The sequence below is a fragment of the Prunus persica genome, chromosome G7, assembly GCF_000346465.2.
Source record: "Prunus persica cultivar Lovell chromosome G7, Prunus_persica_NCBIv2, whole genome shotgun sequence".
NCBI lineage: Eukaryota > Viridiplantae > Streptophyta > Magnoliopsida > Rosales > Rosaceae > Prunus > Prunus persica.
Window position 1 is genome coordinate 11,166,179 of NC_034015.1, and position 19,095 is coordinate 11,185,273.

Below are 19,095 nucleotides of genomic sequence, written 5' to 3' on the forward strand. Positions count from 1 at the left end.
GAGCCATTGATGCAGTAGAAGAAAACTGAGAAGACTGCCTACATATGCCAAGGTTAATTTGCTTAAAAGGAAATACAGCTTCATCATGAAGAACATGCCTTGAGATTACACATTTTGCAGTAATTTGATTGTAGCAAATAACTCCTTTGTAACCAAGTGAATATCCCAAGAACATGCATTGAGTGGTTTGCAATTGTAACTTATGCACATTATAATGTCTTAGATACGGATATACCGCAGTACCAAATATTCTCAAAGAAGCAAGATCAGGATGATGACCAAATAAACGAAAATAAGGAGACTAATTATGTAAAACAGAGCTTGGCATTCGATTTATAAGATACACAGTATGAGCAGTAGAATGAAACCAAAATTGACCTGGCAAGGCTGCTGTAGTTAACAGGGTAATGGTTGTTTCAATAATATGCCTATTCTTTCGCTCTGCCAGTCCATTTTGCTGAGGAGTATACGGGCAAGACAAACGACTCATAATTCCCTTGGAAGCCAAAAAATCTGTAAAAACCTTGCTAAGAAACTCACCACCATCGTCACTCTGAAAACACTTAATAGCAACACTGAATTGATTTTGTGTCAAAGCATGAAACTATAGGAATTTGGAGAAAACTTCTGATTTATTGAAAAGGGGATAAACCCACAAATATCCAGTACATTCATCAAGGAAGGAAACAAAATATCTGTAACCCTCAACAGATTTGTAATGGGAAGGACCCCATATGTCACTATGAACGATATGAAAAGGAATTTTAGACCTACTATGTCTAACAGGAAATGGAAGCCGATGCATCTTCCCTTGAAGACAAGCTGAACACAAGGGATTCAAATTGGAAGAATCATTTGCACATTGCAAACCAGACGCTTTAAGCATTGATTGCACCACTTCGTTCGTTGGATGGCCAAGTATGTGATGCCAAATGGACGACTTAACATGTTCACCAAGCAAAGCCACTTTCTTGGATAGGCAATGAGAGGATACAGCAGAGGGAATATGATACAACCCGTTGTTACTCCGGCCTTTTAGAAGGATTGTCTTGGTGACTCGATCCTGTATCACAAAACCAGAAGCATCAAAGCTGATAACACAATTATTATCTTTGCACAGTTGATGCACATACAAGATATTAGCAGATAACTGTGGAACGTGAAATACTGATGGCATTTTAAGAGAAGTAGAAGCACAGGCAATGGCAGTAGTACCTATGTGTTTAATTTTCAAACATTCTCCATTACCAACAATCACTTGCTCTGTAGATTCACAAGGAGCAACATGAGTTAAGGAGGAAATATCAGACACCATGTGATGAGAAGCCCCACTATCTGCAATCCAGACTTGATCAGGCATATAGGAAGTTTGGGCAGTCATAGCAGAAAGGTTAGAAGGAGGAGCTTGACCCTGATAGACATAGTTGGATCTATGGAAACAATCCAAGGCTCCATGACCCTTCTTACCACAGATTTGACATTCAATAACCTGAGATCCATGCCTAGAAGAGCTTGCCTCACAGCGAAAAATAACAATTAGCAACCGTGTGACCCCTTTTGCTGCATATCTGACATTCAGGAACAACTGCAAATTTCTGAGAAAAATTGGAACCAAATCGATTTCCTGAGAAAGATGAAGGAGAGGCTCTGCTTTGAAATCTGCCTCTCCCAGAGCCAGAATGATTAGTGAAACCAGAAAAACCTTCACGCTGACTATTGGCAATACCGTGATGCTGATGATCGTTAAAACGACTAAAACCACCATTGTTACCAAGAACAGGTCTTGAACCAGAATTGCGATCCAATGAAGGCATAACAGAATGATCATAGGACCCCATATAGGCAACTGGTAAAGAAGATGGAGTAGGCAATAAACCCATACCAGAATTAGAAGGGCCCATAGCATTCACAGAAGCATATGACGAAGACGACGGAGTGACGAACATCGCAGAGTGAGGAACCAATCGAGCTTCTGTGGTTTGCTCTACAGCCAGCAATGAGCGCGAAAATCCTTCAAAGAAATTGGAGAATCCCGTGCAATCAAAACCATCTTGATCATGTCATATTCTTGAGGGAGGCCATTAAGAGTAGCAATCATAAAGTCATCGTCAGACACCTTAACCCCAGCTTGAACTAATTGGTCACGGACCATTTTCAGACTCAAGAGAAAGCGCTCGATCGAATCTCCACCCTTCTGGGCCGTCTGTAATTCAATCTTCAAATGATTGATTCGTGCCCTAGAAATCGACGCATAACGATTGGAAAGACTTAACCAGGCGTCACGAGCAGTCTTGGTGCCAATAACATACTCAATGGCCTCATCAGAGAGAGTGGCAATGAGCAAACTGAGTAAAGCCTTATCAGTGAGAATCCATTCCTTGTAAGCAGCAGTAACTTCAGATGTAACACCCTCCTCATCAACAATAGCAAAGCGAGGAGGAGCAACTTCAGTTCCGTCAAAATGCCCAAATAGATCATAGCCCTGAAGAACGGATTCCAATTGAAAACTCCACTTGAGAAAATTATCGTCCCTGAGACGAAGAGTAATCATCCCAAGCAAACCGTCAATTTTGACTGAAGAGAAAGAAGAAGAAGTCGCCATTGATGAACAGAAATTAGAGAAAAGACAGAAAAGAGGAAGGAACAATAGAGACAGAGCAAGAGAAAAGCACAGCGAGGAGACAATTCAGAAAAATCAGAAGCGGATCGAAAGTGTCAAGCCACAATGGGCTCTGATACCATCTTAACAAGAAGAAGAGGATGAGATTTAGGGATTCCAAGAGAAGAAGGAAGAGAGAAAGCAAGAAGGAAGAGAGCCTTGTAAACCTGTATTTCTGATTAGATTGTAAATGAAAATGGTAAAAGCACAGCTTTAGTACAGTGCACATCTCCTAATATTACACTAACAAACTTAACAAATACAAATCTCTCACTAACAGACTTAACAGAGAGTACGTGAGCTGCACATGATGACTTAACAATTTCTTAACTAAAACACATGGTTAACAGTTACCTCCTCTTTAATAATATATTGACACTATTCTCTTTAAAAATTAATATATCCACCTACAAACAAAATGTGTACAAACGGTACCACTTTCTTTAACTCATGGTTCTATATAATGTTTTAATATATTAATATAGCATATATTTTATGTAATTAATAATATTAAAGAGTCAAAAGGCCCAGTGGCCCACAGGTTTAGTATTTATAAATATATTTATGCAAGTTTTTGGCCCTGGTTCAGTCAACTCCTTATCCCTCCCAAGGAAAGAACTTGGCTATTGGATTTTTGTCAAATTTAAACTATCTTGACCTCAATTCTTCTTCTTTTGGGTATCTCTCCTCATTCGAAATACATTCCAAAATTTTGAATTGGCTTTCTCATCTCTCTTCCCTAAGATACCTCACTCTCCATGGAGTGAATCTTAGCAGCACATGATTTATAAACTTAGCTTTCCAATCTTAGTAGTGATATTTTTGAATGGTTGGGATTTGTGTTTTCAAGTATTTTGGTGCAAGAGGTGAATATGGCTGTTTTATTTGAAGGAAAATAGTTTCCTCCTTTTAAGGAAATGTGGGCGTCATATTTTCTAGTTTCTAAATATTTTTGCTTGAGAGGGTGAGAGGGGAGTAATACATTGGGTTGTCTCAAGATTGTCTCTTACGTGAATCGAACTGGATACACTTTTCCTTTTGATCAATTTTTCCACCATTGTGTCACCCAATGAGCATTTTATAAATTTTTATAGCTAAATACTTATATATATATATATATATATATAATTTTAAATAATATTTTCTGTTTCAAGGTCACGTTAACTATGGCCAACTAAGCCCCTTTGCCGTTTGACTGTTGACTCATTTATATCAATATCATTATAAACGATTGCAAACATTGTCCGCTTGACAGAAGAATTTCAAGATTTTTATTTTATTTGCAAATTTATTTAATTTCTACCTCCTAGTTTTGAGTGATAGCTTTTGGCGTCAATACATCCACTTCTACTCTCTCTCTCACTCTCTCACACTTTTAGCTCTGAAGGCAAGGCTCGACTTAGAGAGCATCAATCGCTCACCGGGCAGAATTCACAGTTGATCTTTAATTATAGTAAGGTACGTTACGCATTGAAACACTAGCCTCCAGAATCAAATTGCCCATTTGGCTATCTATTTTTTGAATCAAAATAAAATATTATTAAAAAAAATCAAAATGGATCCTTAAGATTTCATTTCATATTCTTGACGGACTTGGAATTGACAAAAGGGCTTTTGATAAAATAAATCAAAAATCTATTCGGAGCTTATCTCAGAATTTGGTGGCTTTTTTTGGCAGAGAATTTGGTGGCTTTGCTAAGAATTATTTGGGGATCTGCCAATTTGGTGGTGCGGCTAGCAGTTGGGCCGAAGGTGCGGAGGCTTGGCAGAATGGGTGTGCGTCAATATCGAAGTAATATATATTCTGAATACCAATACTAATATATATTCTGGTTAGGTCAATGGCTGTCAAAATTTATCATAACAAGTTTAAATTTGTTGATGACAGGGATATTGATTTTTCAGAAGCAACACTTGAATCACTCGCATCTCTTGACGGAAGTGCAGAGGAAACATGATGGTCCCCCGGTTATCTGCGATGGGTGCGGTGACCCCGTGCTTGGGCCTAGCTACACTTGCAACATTTGCAAGCAACATGATGGGAGTGGCTTCAATCTCCATAAATCATGCGCCGAGCTACCGAGTGAGATCCACCACCCGATCCACCGCGAGCACGGACTTACTCTTGACATTGACGGGGAAAAGAGTTGCAGTGCATGTCATAAAGGTTGCCGTTTCAGTTACAGTTGTTTTCATTGTAAGTTCAACGTTGACCTCCAATGTGCTTCCAAGTGGCGCAACATTCGTGACTGCGACCACAAATTCACCCAACTTAGGAGCCCAGCGCAATTACCTTGTGAAGCCTGCGGCAAAGAGAGTTTTAGTACTGGTACTGCCGATAGATATAGCACCGCCTTGTACCTCTGCAGCATCTGCCAGCTCCTGGTCCATAAAGATTGTTCTTGGTTACCAAACCGCGTCAAAACGGCCCAGCACCGACACCTCCTAAAGCTCACCTGGTGGTTTGAAGATACTTTCCCGAAAATCCAAAATTTCTGTGACCTCTGTCATGAACACATGGGCAAAAGCCGCGCAGTTTATTATTGTCTACATGAACGTTGCAGTTATGTCGTCCATAATATGTGCGCAACAAAACATGGTCAGGCGGTTCAAGATAGTGATGATGATGATGATGATGATGATGATAGAATAATCAACAACCAAATTGAGCTGCAAATCAATCACTTCAGCCATCCACATATCTTAGCCCTCATCAATAGTGATCGTCAAGATAATGGTGATGATGATGATAGAATAATCACTTGTAATGGCTGCATGCGACCCATCACCAAAATTGATGCCTTTTATAGCTGTACAGAACAAGAGTCGTCGTGCTCTTTCTTTCTACATACAGCTTGTGCACAGTTACCTAAAATGATTCGTGTCCCATTTTTCCTTGACCAGTTTGAACTCCATCCAAGGGCTCATTCGATTAGTGGGGTGTTCCACTGTGTCATGTGCAGGACATTTGGCCAAGGCTTCGTATATTCTGAAGCACGTGGTTATTATAATTTTGACCTTCACTGCACTATTCTATGGAAGCAGAAGGCTCTTAAACATGAGGCTCATGTTCACACCCTCCGTCTCAACATAACAACTGAAAACACTTATATATGTAGGGGTTGCGGCACTTCTGGAAATTGGTTTTGGTTCAGTTGTAGGAGATGCGACTTCCATCTCTGTTTTTCATGTGTTAAATTACCCCCGACAGCAAGGCACAGGTACGACAATCATCCTCTCAAGCTCACCTATGACAGTGTTAAAAACGAATTAGATGAATATTATTGTGAAATATGCGAAGGCAAACGAGATCCCAAACTCTGGTTCTACTCCTGCTCGGATTGTGACTTTGATTGTCATCCTCATTGCATTCTCGGGAGGTATCCGCAAGTCAAGTTAGGAGATAGTTACAAGCATCCGGCTCACCCACACCTTGTCACCCTTGTTGACAAGAGAAGGAGTGAAATTCCTTTCCATAAGAGAGAGCGGATCCTTCCTTGTGACAAGTGTAGTAAACCGTGCGAAGGATTGGTGTTTGAATGTTCTGAGTGTAATATAAATCTTCACAGAGAATGTGACGAGGATGACGATGACGAAGATGACAGACAAATATTACACTAGAAAAGTGGAAGTGTTAATGTCTGATTTTTCAAATTAATTGATTCTAGTTTCATATTTTGTACTTAACAGTCTTAGTGTTTAAACTAAGATATAAAATTGTTAGTTACCGATATATATGTAGGAGTTTATTGTATGCGAATTATTCCTAAACCAATTGAGCACTTAAACCACACCTTAACTCAGAAAGACAATTAAACAAAATAATGATTAGAGATAAGACCTACTTGAATTTGCGATAATCTGTTGGATAGAGAATGGTTATGGTAAGATGAAAGATGCTTCAAGCTGTGTATGAATACACTACCTTTCAGACTTTATTTGCCCTCACTGCTTGTGTGCAAGGAGATTAAGCAAATAAGTCATGTGGATACAATGAAGCCCAGCTTTAAACTATATGTTGTCAATGTTTTTCACAACCAAAGACAACCCCAAACACACTCAAGAATGTGACAAGGATATTCAAGAATATCTAGAGGCTAATGTGCAGATTATAGTCTCTAGAAGGTTTTACTTTGTAAAATATGATGGAGAAGAGTAATGATGGCAATAGGATTGAATGTAAGTAAGTTTTGCAGAGAATTCTTCTCTATTTATATAGTTATATGTGTCCTTTCTGAATTCGTGTAACTCTTAATTCAGAAACTATGTTTCTCTTGGATTGCACCTCTTAATCAAGATGTACCACTTAAATGAGAACTCATCTCTTCATGTAAGAATGTGTCTTTACGTTTGAATTGTGTATATGAAGTGTTTTATAATGTTCATATATGTAATTCAAACACTTAGGCGCCAAGAGCTACATCTAAACACTCAAAAGCTACTTCAAAATTGCACCCCAAACACGCTACGATCGGTTGTTTTTTCTTTGGGCCACTGGTTGTTTTATACAGAGACGAAGTCTGTAGCTTCGTGCCAAAATCGACCGGTCGCTTTTCACAGCTTCTTAATATTTTTGAGAAATCTTCAACAAGCCCCTTTGTCGTTTATAACGATTGCAAACATTGTTCACTTCTACTCTCTCTCTCTCATTATAAATGAGAAGAATTTCAAGTTTTTAATTTTATTTGCAAATTTATTTAATTTCTAGGTCCTAGTTTTGAGTGATAGCTTCTAGTGTCAAAACAGCCACTTCTACTCTCTCTCTATCTCTCTCTCTCTCGCTCTCACTTTGAGCTCTGAAGGCAGGCAGGGCTCGACTTTAGAGAGCATCAATCGCTCACCGTGAAGAATTCATAGTTGATCTTTAATTATAATAAGGTTCGTTACGCGTAGATATTTTATATTGTAAGGTTAAATAATAACAATCAGTAATGCATATTTATTTTTTAATGAGTAATCCTTTTTTCTTTTTTTTAAAAAATATTTTTTATTTTATTTTATTGAAAGAGTAATCTGACCATATTTTACTGAAGTGACCAGATTATGTGGGAGTTTAAAATTTGAAGGCGGACTTGTGTAATTCTCTTCCAAGAAGAAAATTTGATACTTTGTTGAAACGTTGTATCTTCGGGTCATGAAACATATAAGCAACCTCCTCCTCCATTGTTCCAAAATCCAAATGCCCCATTTTTCCCTCCAGAATCCAATTGCCCATTTGGCTATCTATTTTATGAATTAAAATAAAGAGTACTGCTAAATGAACCTTAAAATTAACTAAGTACACTCTACTACCAAAGTATTTATTGAATTACTAATTTACCCTAATATAAAATGACTAAAAAGAATATATTGAATTGTGAAACAAATAATTTTAATAAGTACACTATATTCAACCTTCCCTGTCTAAATGCTCAAAAATGAATCTTAAAATCAAGGGAAGATGATATGATATTTATTGAGCTTTTACAAAATCGCCCTCATCAATCCTCTCCTCTCCTCTCTAGCCACATTAAGGAATGGTTTTTTTTTTCTGTTGCTTTTCGTTTTTACAACTAATATTCAATCTTGCAGGAAGGATGCTTACTTATCTAGGATGCCTGTTTCTATTATAAACTCATGGTGTAAAGTTATAAACCCAGGGCACTGAGAATTGAGGCCGAGTGTCGCCCTTGGCTGTACTCCTTCATTTATAATGGATCTGGTAGATACAGTAATAGAAGCCGCACCACTAGCAACAACCATGTCAACCCCAAAGACTGGCTTAGAAGAAGTTGATCCCGACCCTGCGAGATATGCCATCAAAATTTTCTTAGAAGAAGGATTGGTGATTGAATGTTCTGAGTGTAATATAAATTTCCACAGAAAATGTGATAATGACGAAGATGACGAGGATGGATGAGGACAGTGACGACGACAATGAAAATAACGACGACAACGACGACTAATATTACACTGGAAAAGTGCAAATTTTAATGTCTAATTTTTCAAATGAATTTATTCTGGTTTCATATTTTGTACTTACAGTATAAGTTTTTAAACAGGGATATAAAATAAAATTGTTAGTTACCGATATATGGTCATGTGCAAGTTAAATATCGCAAACTTCCTACAAAACTGTTGAAAATAGTAGGGTTCTCCTTTTCAGCTCCATCTTCATATTTGGACAAGTTCACTCCACGTTCCAGAGGTGTGGATAGAAATGACGAAATTCTAACTTCTAAAGGTGATAGTCCAGGTAAGAAGTAACTATGTTCCATACAGATCAAAGGCACAACTATGTTCACTTGGCTTTGCATAAGATCAAACCCAAACTGAACACAACGTAGGATCCTGATTACATTGGACGAAAGCGAAACTGGTCCGATAAGTTCGACTATGCAAAAGCTTTAGGCTCTCTTTGAGGTTCTGCTTTCTAGAGCCTGTGCATGGAAATTGTTTGAGTTGACTGTTTGGAAACTTCTCAGAGTCAAGACAAAGAAGAAAGAAGAATAAGAAAAAGAAAGTGCCCTGTGACTGTTCAAATTTATTATAATTATGTTAGATATAAGAGAGAGAGAGAGAGAGAGAGAGAGAGAGAGAGAGAGAGAGAGAGAGAGAGAGAGCATTCTTCCTTGTCAGTTGTGTGGTAAACCTTGAGAAGGATTGATGTTTGGATGTTCCATAAGATATAACATACTAAACATGAAAAATCACAAGTGATGTGTATCATAGCATCCATAGAGAGTTATTCTTTTTGGAACTTTTTTTTTCTGTCTTTAATTTATCCGACTTTTGCAAACATTTCTATTCACTCTTAGGTATGTCATATACCATCCTTGGAATCCTGATTAGATGCTTCTCAACCAATGAATTATTGCATTTATATAATTGATTCACCAAAGATAAGTATGCAATGGAAGGTATGTAGTTTGCTTTGGCTCTAGGATTTGATGATGTAATATTGGACATGGATGCCAAGGAGGTGAACATAAGCTCTTTCTTCTGGTGACAAAAGTTAATTATGAAGCGGACGGTGCGCTCGTGAAAGAACTGAGGTCGGCATTTTCGTTCTTTTAGGTTTGACTGTCCTTGGGAATACCTCCAATAGAATAGAGTAACTCATTCTCTTGCGTAGTTTGCGTTAAGTTGCACAAATTATATAACATGGATTTGATGAGCCTATGTTGGCTGCCCCTTCTCTTGATGATGACGTTTCATTTTTATGCTTTATGAATGATTTTTTTCTTTCTCCCAAAAAGAAAAAGGAAAAATAAACAAGTTGATCCATCTAAATATATTACTGTGAGTGTATGAGTGTAAAAAGTACAAGAATATTACTTTTATTTTTCCAAAAAGAATAAAATAGTCACATCGAAACCTTGATATAATAAAATCGAACATATATTGAATGTAGCACCGAGGGGCTCAGAAGCCCTAGGCAATTTATGACCCGAACTTGCCCAGGTAACATTCTTTAAAAAGGAACCCTTTTTTTTTTTCTTTTTTTTTTTTTTATATTAAAAAAAAAATTTGAAAAAAGGATAGAGTATAGCAAAGAACGACTTCTTGTTGAGTTCAAGAATTTTCGGAGCCAGAAGCCGTAATGATCACAGCCATCCTCTTCACTCCTTGATCTTCTTTAAATTGCAATCATTCTCTTTGGTTCTTGTGCCTGTGATGAGCTTCTTTCTAGAAGAAGAGGAATACAAAATGATTTAGACAAAATTACAGAAACTTTTTTTTTTTTTTTTTTTTCAACATCCCATTACCTTCAAAAGCAAGAAAGCATCAGGGATCTATACTGAGAGAGCGAGATTGCTTACTCTGTTTCTTGTTGCTGTAACAGCTATTTCTACATCTTTCTCTTCGGATCCTTTGATTTGCCGATCCATGCTGATACATGATATTTCATTTGGCTTTATTTTGTGATTGCTTAGTGACCAGAAAAACCTAAGACCAGCTGCTTACTTAGTGATACAGAGAGAGATGGTTGAGCAGCAAATTGAACATGTCCCTTCATGAGCATCCGTTGATGTTCAAGGAAGAGTAGTAGGAGAAGGATTGTCCCTTGGTTTTTTGCTTCGCGTGTGAGGACCCAGTGCTTGGCCCAAGCTACACTTGCAACCAATGCCGCCCTGTCTTCGTTCTCCACAAATCTTGTGCAGATGAACTGTTGATGTGAGTCCCTAATTAATCAATGAGAGTTATTTCCTTGATTAATTAAGGGATTTACTTTCCTATTTTATTTAGTTGACAAATCTTTGTATAATTAGGAGATACTATCTTAATTGATTACTATATTCATTTTCTTGTAAAGCACTCATGTAAACTCCTATATATAAGGAGAAGAATATAATTCAACCTAATACATTCAAATTATATTCATATTTTAGCATGGTATCAGAGCAATCGATCCTAGGTTGTCTCTAAACCCTTATCTCAAATTTCTCATATTCTAATCCAAAACCCTAAATCAAATTCCTCATATTTTTCCCCAAATCCAAATCCCTCAAATCTAAAGTCCTCAAATCCTCATATCCAAATCCCTAAACACATACCCTCAAATCTAAAGTCCAAGACATATTTCCTTTGAGAGAGAAATATGCCTCGTTGTAATCGGGCCACCTCAATCCCAAAGAAATAATTGAGTCCACCAAGATTCTTCATCTTATATTCAATAGCCAAATAGTCTTGTAGCTGAGATATTTCATGTTTATCATTCGCAGTAATAATCATGTCGTCAACATAGATTATTAAAGCTGTTACCTTTTCTTTCTGATATTTCAAGAATAAAATATGATTTGAGTTACTCTGTCTGAAACCATTGTTTCTCATTGTCATGGTGAACAGTCCAAACCATGCAAGTGGTGATTGTTTCAATCCATATGTAACACCCCGACCCCAAATTTTCCCTTATTTAATTATTTAATTATTTAAGGATATTTTAGTCATATTTTTAACCAGAGAGAGTTTGGGACCGCGACTTGTATTTTTGGATAGGTCGTACTGAGACGAGTTCATAGACACGTAGTGGGCTCGAATCGGAGTTGTAACGAGAGAGATATGGTCAAAAGAAGTCCAGTGGCACAATCGTAAATATTTCAAAATGGGATTTTTTATAAAAATCAGATTTTCTCTCTCTCTCTCTCTCTCTCTCTCTCTCTCTCTCTCCCTGCGCGCGCAGAACAGCCTCCCCCTGTTACTGTTCACAGCGGCGGTTTTTGGGCCGCCGCCGCCGCATCCGGCCACCACTCGGGGTGGCACCGGTCCCAAAAGAACCGTGCCATCCTCCTCTTTCCATCCCGACCGATCTCAGCCACTGGAACCACCTGTGCTCGCCGGAAAATGCAAAAATCCGACCGATTTTAACCCAAAATTCAAGGAGCTCGATCTCCCTCCTCCGGCCACCAAATCCGACGAGCAAGGTATGGTTTCTCACCTATTTTTCATGCTCTAGCTGCCTGTTGGATAGGATTAGATCGATTCTTAGCGTAGACAACTCGATTTTCGAATTAAAAATCGACCGAACTTCGGCCGCCGTGATCGGCCATTTTCGGCCACTTTTTGGGGTAGGTTCAAGAACAAAAGTGGCTCCAAATAGGGTGTTATACCTAGGGTAGGAGTTTGGAGCCGTGGTTTTGAGATTTTCCGGCGAAGCGTTATCGCTTTGGGCACCCACGCGCTGCCGGCGCGTGCGGCGGCGCGTGGGCACAGAAGAAAAGTAGCGATGTGTTCCGATGAGATCCTTAGGTTGTCACGAGTGCGTAGGATTTCGCGGATCTCAATTCGGACGTCGTTTGACTATCGAACGGATAATCGCATATTGCGCGTTATCCGGGTTCGATAGGTTGGGACCGTCGGATGGTCCCAAATTTAATATATGTTAATCTAGGTATTTATAGGATCGTGTAAGAATTCACGGGTCGTGAATCGGAGCCCCGGATGTTCCGAATAATAATTTTAAGTTTATATTTTATATTAACCGTCAGATCGTGCGATCGTGAGCAATCCGACCGTCCGATCTGAACCAAACTCGCAGGACAAGTGTCCTGTACCTGGTAGAACCCATAGAGACTCTCGGATTGGAAATTGGAGGTCGTGGGTTCTGTAAGTCCGGTTGACCAGGGTTAGAGTAGTTTGACCCTTGGTTGACCGTGAGCCACCCGGAGTAATCTCACCTCTCCAGGGGAGATTATCGGGTGCTAGACTATTGTGGAGGGTTACAAAATATTAGAATTAATTTATATAATTATAATTATATATGGTTGTACAAGGGTACAACAGAGTCTAGAATGTCAGTTGGGAGTGCTATACGCACTACTTTAGGTACCTCCCCGGATTTTGGATTCACTACAAGTACCACCAAGTGAAAGTTAGGTCCCGCGTGGCGTAGGTTATCCGGCGTTGGGACAGGCCCCATACGTGGCGTTGGTTGTACCGACGTATGGGGAGCTATGTAATATGATGTTCAGGTCTCACGTGGCGTAGGTTATCCGGCGTTGAGACAGGCCCCATACGTGGCGTTGGTTGTACCGGCGTATGGGGAGATATTGTGATATTGTGTTGAGGTCGTACGTGGCGTAGGTTATCCGGCGTGTCGACAGACCCCATACGTGGCGTTGGTTGTACCGGCGTATGGGGAGATTTGTGATATGATATTGAGGTCCCACGTGGCGTAGGTTATCCGGCGTTGGGACAGGCCCCATACGTGGCGTTGGTTGTACCGGCGTATGGGGAGATATTATGATAGTATGGCATGGTCGCACGTGGCGTAGGTTATCCGGCGTGTTGACAGGCCCCATACGTGGCGTTGGTTGTACCGGCGTATGGGGAGATTATATGAAATACAGAGAAATGAAATAAGGCATCGCCCAAGTGTGGAATTGAGTTTTAGGGAAGAACTACGTGTGGCTTGATCCCTCAAGGAGGGTACGTAGGCAGCCTAAGACTATTAGGTGCAGCTGCAGACTAAATATTAGTCATATTTGGTATTTGAATTGTTTGGTAATCGGTTAAGAATTATTGGAAGGCCGAAGGCCATTTGTGTGAATTGCATGAAAATATATTGTGCATGCTGCCCGTTGGTGATATTAAATGCGTTTTTATGCAGGTTGAAATTTTAGAAAATGTCTAATTTATAGGGGAGACTCTGCCGAAATTTCGGCAGGAAGTCTCGGTCTTTAGTGATTGGGTCTGACATCGGAGTGATGTCAGGAATTCCAAAGGGTTCGTCTCGGGTTTTGAGAAAATTCGGGGCGGGTCCTTAAACCATACACCGCCTTTCGTAATTTGCATACTGTTCCAGTATGAGTAGTATTATATCCAGGAGGAATGTCCATATACACCTCCTCCGTGAATTCTCCATGTAGGAAGGCATTCTTTACATCAAACTAGTGTAGTGACCAGTTTAAATTAGCTGCGAGGGATAGTAAGACTATGACCGTGTTCAATTTTACAATTAGTGCAAAGGTTTCTTCATAATCTATACCATAAGTCTGTGTGTACCCTTTCGCCACAAGTCTTGCCTTATATCGCTCGATAGATCCGTCAGCGTTGTGTTTTATGGTAAACACCCATCTACATCCGATAGTCTTTTTTTCTCGGGGTAAACTTTCTAGTGTCTAAGTCTGATTCTTCTTAAGAGCTTTCATCTCTTTCTTTATATCTTGAACCCACTTAGGATCTTTAAATGCTTCAACAACCTTGGTTGGGATATGAATAGAAAACAACTGATGCACAAAGGCCTTGAGTGGTTCAGACAACTTCTCAGTAGATACATGATTCGCAATTGAATACTTTGATGTCTAGCCAATATCAGGTGAATAACGAATTGATGGCTTTCCATGATTCTTCCTTAAAGGTAATTGGTTTCTTATAGATTTATCCTCTAAATTCACAAGTGTAGTAGGAGTAGTTACCTCAAGGATATTCTCAGGAGATTAGTCTATTGGTACTGTTGAGTTAGAGGGGGTCTTCATCTTGTTGTTTTGTATTGTCTGTAGGTGTGAGACTCATATAAGAAACATCTTTACAACGATCAGGTGGGTCAGGCGATTGATCGCTATGAATGAGCGATTGATCGCTTTCGGGAGAGAGTAATATCGTGCTCCAGACTCGGGACGATCGATCATTTCTGTATACATGAGAATTTCTTCATTTTCCAAGTTACTCCAATTCTGCTCTTCGCTTCGTATCTCCCCCCGAAGCGTAGAATTGGATGATGGGTCATGAAAGAACATATCAAATTCCAGAAAGGTCACATCTAAGTGACATAGGTACGTCGGTAGGAGGGTGATAACAGCGGTAGCTTTTCTGATGAGTGGCATAACCCACGAAAACACAACGAAGTGCACAGGAATCAAGTTTGCTAAGTTGATTTTTGTGGAGGTGAACAAAGGCCACACATCCAAAGATTCGAGGTGTGAGTGTTGGCGAGTCCTTACTTAGTTAGGATTTTGGTTCCTTACTTAGTTAGAATGTTGGTTACTTACCAATTATTAGTTAGTCCTATTGTAATAGAGATTTATTTCCTATTGTAATTTAGATATATTTCCTACTTTATTTAGGGTTAACACATCTTTGTACTAGTATAAATACCTTCATATTGGAAAAGAATAATAATATGAGCGTATATGAGCATAATTGAATATTTGCTCTACTTTGTTTGACATGGTATCAGAGCCAGGTTCCGATCTAGGGACATGTGCTTGCGTTCTCCTTGTAATTCAAGTGCTCTCTTCCCCTCCTCTTCGGGGGGGGAAGGGAGTGAAAAAGATCTATTTCTCATTCCCATGAAGATATTGCCTATTTCTTCATTCCGACGGCCCCTTCTCTTCAGGAGGAGAGGGGGAGTGAAGAGAAGTTGTCTCTGCAATAATGAAAGTATTTGTCATTGTTATGACATTAAATTTAATAAAATGGCAATTACAAATAATTAACCTCGTTGCCAAGATTTTCGCCGTTTCAAATATTATCCCTCTCGTTTGCCAATGCATCTCTCCATTTTCCTAAATCTTTATTCAAAATTTCCATCTACTAGCCAAGGTCATTTCCGTACGAGCCCAACTCGATCTTTCACAAAATGCAGCATGAATTTTTCTCCACATATGAGATAACTTCATCTCATTGCTCATGATTGGACATTGACCATCTTGGACCCTACACTCGCACAACAAAACCTTTTCCATGGTTGTCCACGACCATCTGGAAGAGGCCATTTGTATTTTTACACAAATGAAATTTAGTAGTAGAAAATTTGGTGTGGAAAGTGAATAATGTTGGAAGGAGAAGAATTTATATGAGGATTTGGTGTGGAAAGTGAAGAATATTGGCAGGTATTTTATAGAAAAAAAATTCAGAATTTTTTAGTTTTTTTTTTATAAAAAAATTCAAAATTTTTTTAAAAACAAATTGGCAGCTGTTGGATTGGAGGAGAAATATTGGATCAGACACCCCAGGAAGCGCCACATGGCTTCTATCCTTTGGGGGAAGCAGGTTTAATGCCAGCCTGGTGTCAGTGGTGATGTCATCAACCTTTGGGCAATAGCACGGGCTTAATTTTCCTTTGGGCTTGCCCGGGTTGGTGGCCCTCACCTGTTGCCTTGGCTGTCGAGCCTGGGGCCCACTCCTGCCCTGTCTGGTCGACAACACTGGAAATGCTCTAAGGATAAAGGCCACATGGCCATTAAATGGCATCCCTTTGTTGGTTAAGATCAAAATTAACTTTGATGATTCAATCCGAAACAAGAATCCACTAGGTTCGTCATACGTGATAGTGATCGCCATAGCTTACTTGCAAGTGCGAATAAGATTGCTGAGACTACTACAATGTTGCAGAGAGCATTGCTTTTTGGGATGGGCTTGCCCATGGCCACAACCGTGGATGGCGAAAACTTATTGTTGAAGGTGATTGTAAACTTATCATGGACAATGCCCTAAAGAAGGTTTCGACTCCTTGGAGTATTCAAAAAACTATTCAGGATATTTGGAAGCTTAGATCATTTGGAGAATCCATTCTCTTTCAACATGTTGAGTCACGAAAAGAATTTGGGAAAAAAAAGTGATTATCTTATGGCTAAAGAAAAAACGAATTTGAGATTGCGTAGCATTTTCCGTTAGATTATTCTCAAGTTAAGTATGCATAACTCCAAAAGGTAATATATAGGATTCTTCAAATTTGTATTTTCTTAAGACAAAAATCTAGTAATGATTGCTGAATTATACCCTTACTTATAGTTTCGTCCCTATATTTTTATTGATTTGGTTGAAATTATCTATTTATGGCACTTTCTTCTACTTCTAAAAAGGGCGATAGATTGTGATGTGGGAACAATTTAATAGAAACTGCTATGGAATCTCAGTTTTAGTTTGGATATTACATTCTTGAGTAGAGTAGAGTTTTGGAATATGGGTTTGGTAAAGTTTATTTAAAAGCACGAAAAGCATCTTACCCTCAACAAGAAGGAGCCAAAGAAAGAAAGGGATCTTTGTTTCTTTATTGAGATGTTCAGGGTTTCTTCTCCTCTCTAGCTATCTTTGTTTCCTATAATCATTTTATTAGTCTCTGAACTTAGATTCGATTTACATTTGAGTACCTCAATTCCCAAGATGGTACCCGTGGTCTTTCAACTTCATTTTCGTTATGATTAACAGTCCTGCCGTCAATTTTGTTAACTTTTTCTGTTAAATACAGGGGTGAAATGATATTTTTATATTAAAACCAAAAAAATAATTAATTAATTATATCTTTAAAATTGTAAAAGAACATCAAATAAAAAACCAACAAAAAAAATAAATAAATCATCGTCCCTCTCTCTTTCTCTGTTTGATCTCTCAACCCAATTGAGATGAAGAACATCAGCAATACAAAGTTGATCATTCTCTATCCCTACATCCAGAAACAAGGAACATCCAACCACCTCTGGCTTCTAGCCTTCATGTCCATCTTCACACTCGCCTTCCTTCTCACAATCATTTACACAAACGGCTTGTACGCATACTCATCAACCACAACAATCACCATCTCCGCCGCCACAATAACCACCACAACAACCGCCTCCACCGCCGTCCCCTTGCTCCCCACCACCGTCATCAACACCCTCCTCTACTACACCCCCAAATCCAACGACACATTCAAAATGTCGTACGCCGACATCAAGCCCATCTCGGACGCCCTCCGGAAATGCTCAACCCCCTGCAATTTCCTCATCTTCGGCCTCACCCACGAGACCCTCCTCTGGAAGGCCCTCAACAACAACGGCTGCACCGTCTTCATCGACGAAAATCGCTACTTCGCCGCCTACACATGGAGGAGAAACACCTGGAAATTGACGCGTACGACGTGCAGTACACAACAAAATCGAAAGAGCTCAACGAGCTGGTGGCGGTGGCAAAAGAGCAAATACGGAACGAGTGCAGGCTGATGCAGAAAAAAAATTTCATCGTCCACACACACCCCACCAACCACCCCCCCCCCCCCAACCAAAATCTCCTCGTCCCCGACCCCATTCCAAATCAAAACCTGTTATTGTATCAAAAACCAATTTTTCATAATCTTGAGTTCTTCTTATCTGTATGCATAATTCATCTTGCATTTAAATCAAATCAAAACTTATACTAAAAGAGAGGCGAAGATGGAGATGGAGAGGGGTTGGGAAAGAATGGGTGAGGTCATGGTTGGGTTGGTTGGGGAAGGGAAGAGAGATGGTGACAGATTTTTTTTTTTTTTTTTTTGGTCAACAGGTGACAGATTTTTTTGTTTTCAATTTTCACTTTAAATTTATTTGTTTGATATCATTTAACTTTTTTTTTATTAATATTTGAAAAAGAAATTATTACTTTTTTGTCCACGTGGAAGTTCACTTTTTTTTAATAAAAAATATTTTATTTATATTTTAATCAATTTAAAATGTAAAAAAATATTAAAAAAATTATTTTACCCCTGTATTTAACAGAAAAGTTAACAAAATTGACGATAGGACTATTTGTCTTAACAAAATGAAGTTGAAGGACCACGGGAACCATTTTGAAAATTGAGGTACTTAAATACAAATCGAGTCTAAATTCAGGGACTAATAAAACGATTATATATATATAGCAACAAGTAGCCAGACACATGCACATACATATCTCTTTCCATCTTTTACTTTGAGCTAGCTACCTCATCAATTCAGACATGATGTCAACTTCCTGAACAACATCCATTTCTGATCCATCCACAATCTACAATTCTTGCTTAATTAAGGTACGAATGAAAAGAACTTTACTTCATACTCAATTCATCCTTAATTTAGGGCCCCAATTTTAAGTAGCTAGGTCTCCAAATTACAATTTTATTATATATTATATATTTGTTTTAACTTGCTCTTATCCATCTCCAAACTTTATGTTATGTATAGAGATGTTCGCCTAATCCTCTAAATCTTAGTCTCTTTTTTGTACTAGTTACCTCCTCTTTA

At 38.9% G+C, this 19,095-nt stretch overlaps 2 protein-coding genes across 2 annotated transcripts; both read left to right on the forward strand.

The window, feature by feature from the left end:
- Positions 3,931–6,450, forward strand: LOC18771507. Its single transcript, XM_007203857.2, has 3 exons — positions 3,931–4,117; positions 4,338–4,451; positions 4,548–6,450. The coding sequence occupies exons 2-3, from the start codon at positions 4,430–4,432 to the stop codon at positions 6,278–6,280; spliced, it is 1,755 nt and encodes a 584-aa protein (XP_007203919.2). The 5' UTR covers positions 3,931–4,117; positions 4,338–4,429; the 3' UTR covers positions 6,281–6,450.
- Positions 17,413–18,060, forward strand: LOC18770947 (protein IRX15-LIKE). Its single transcript, XM_007204245.2, has one exon. The coding sequence runs from the start codon at positions 17,485–17,487 to the stop codon at positions 18,058–18,060; it is 576 nt and encodes a 191-aa protein (XP_007204307.1). The 5' UTR covers positions 17,413–17,484.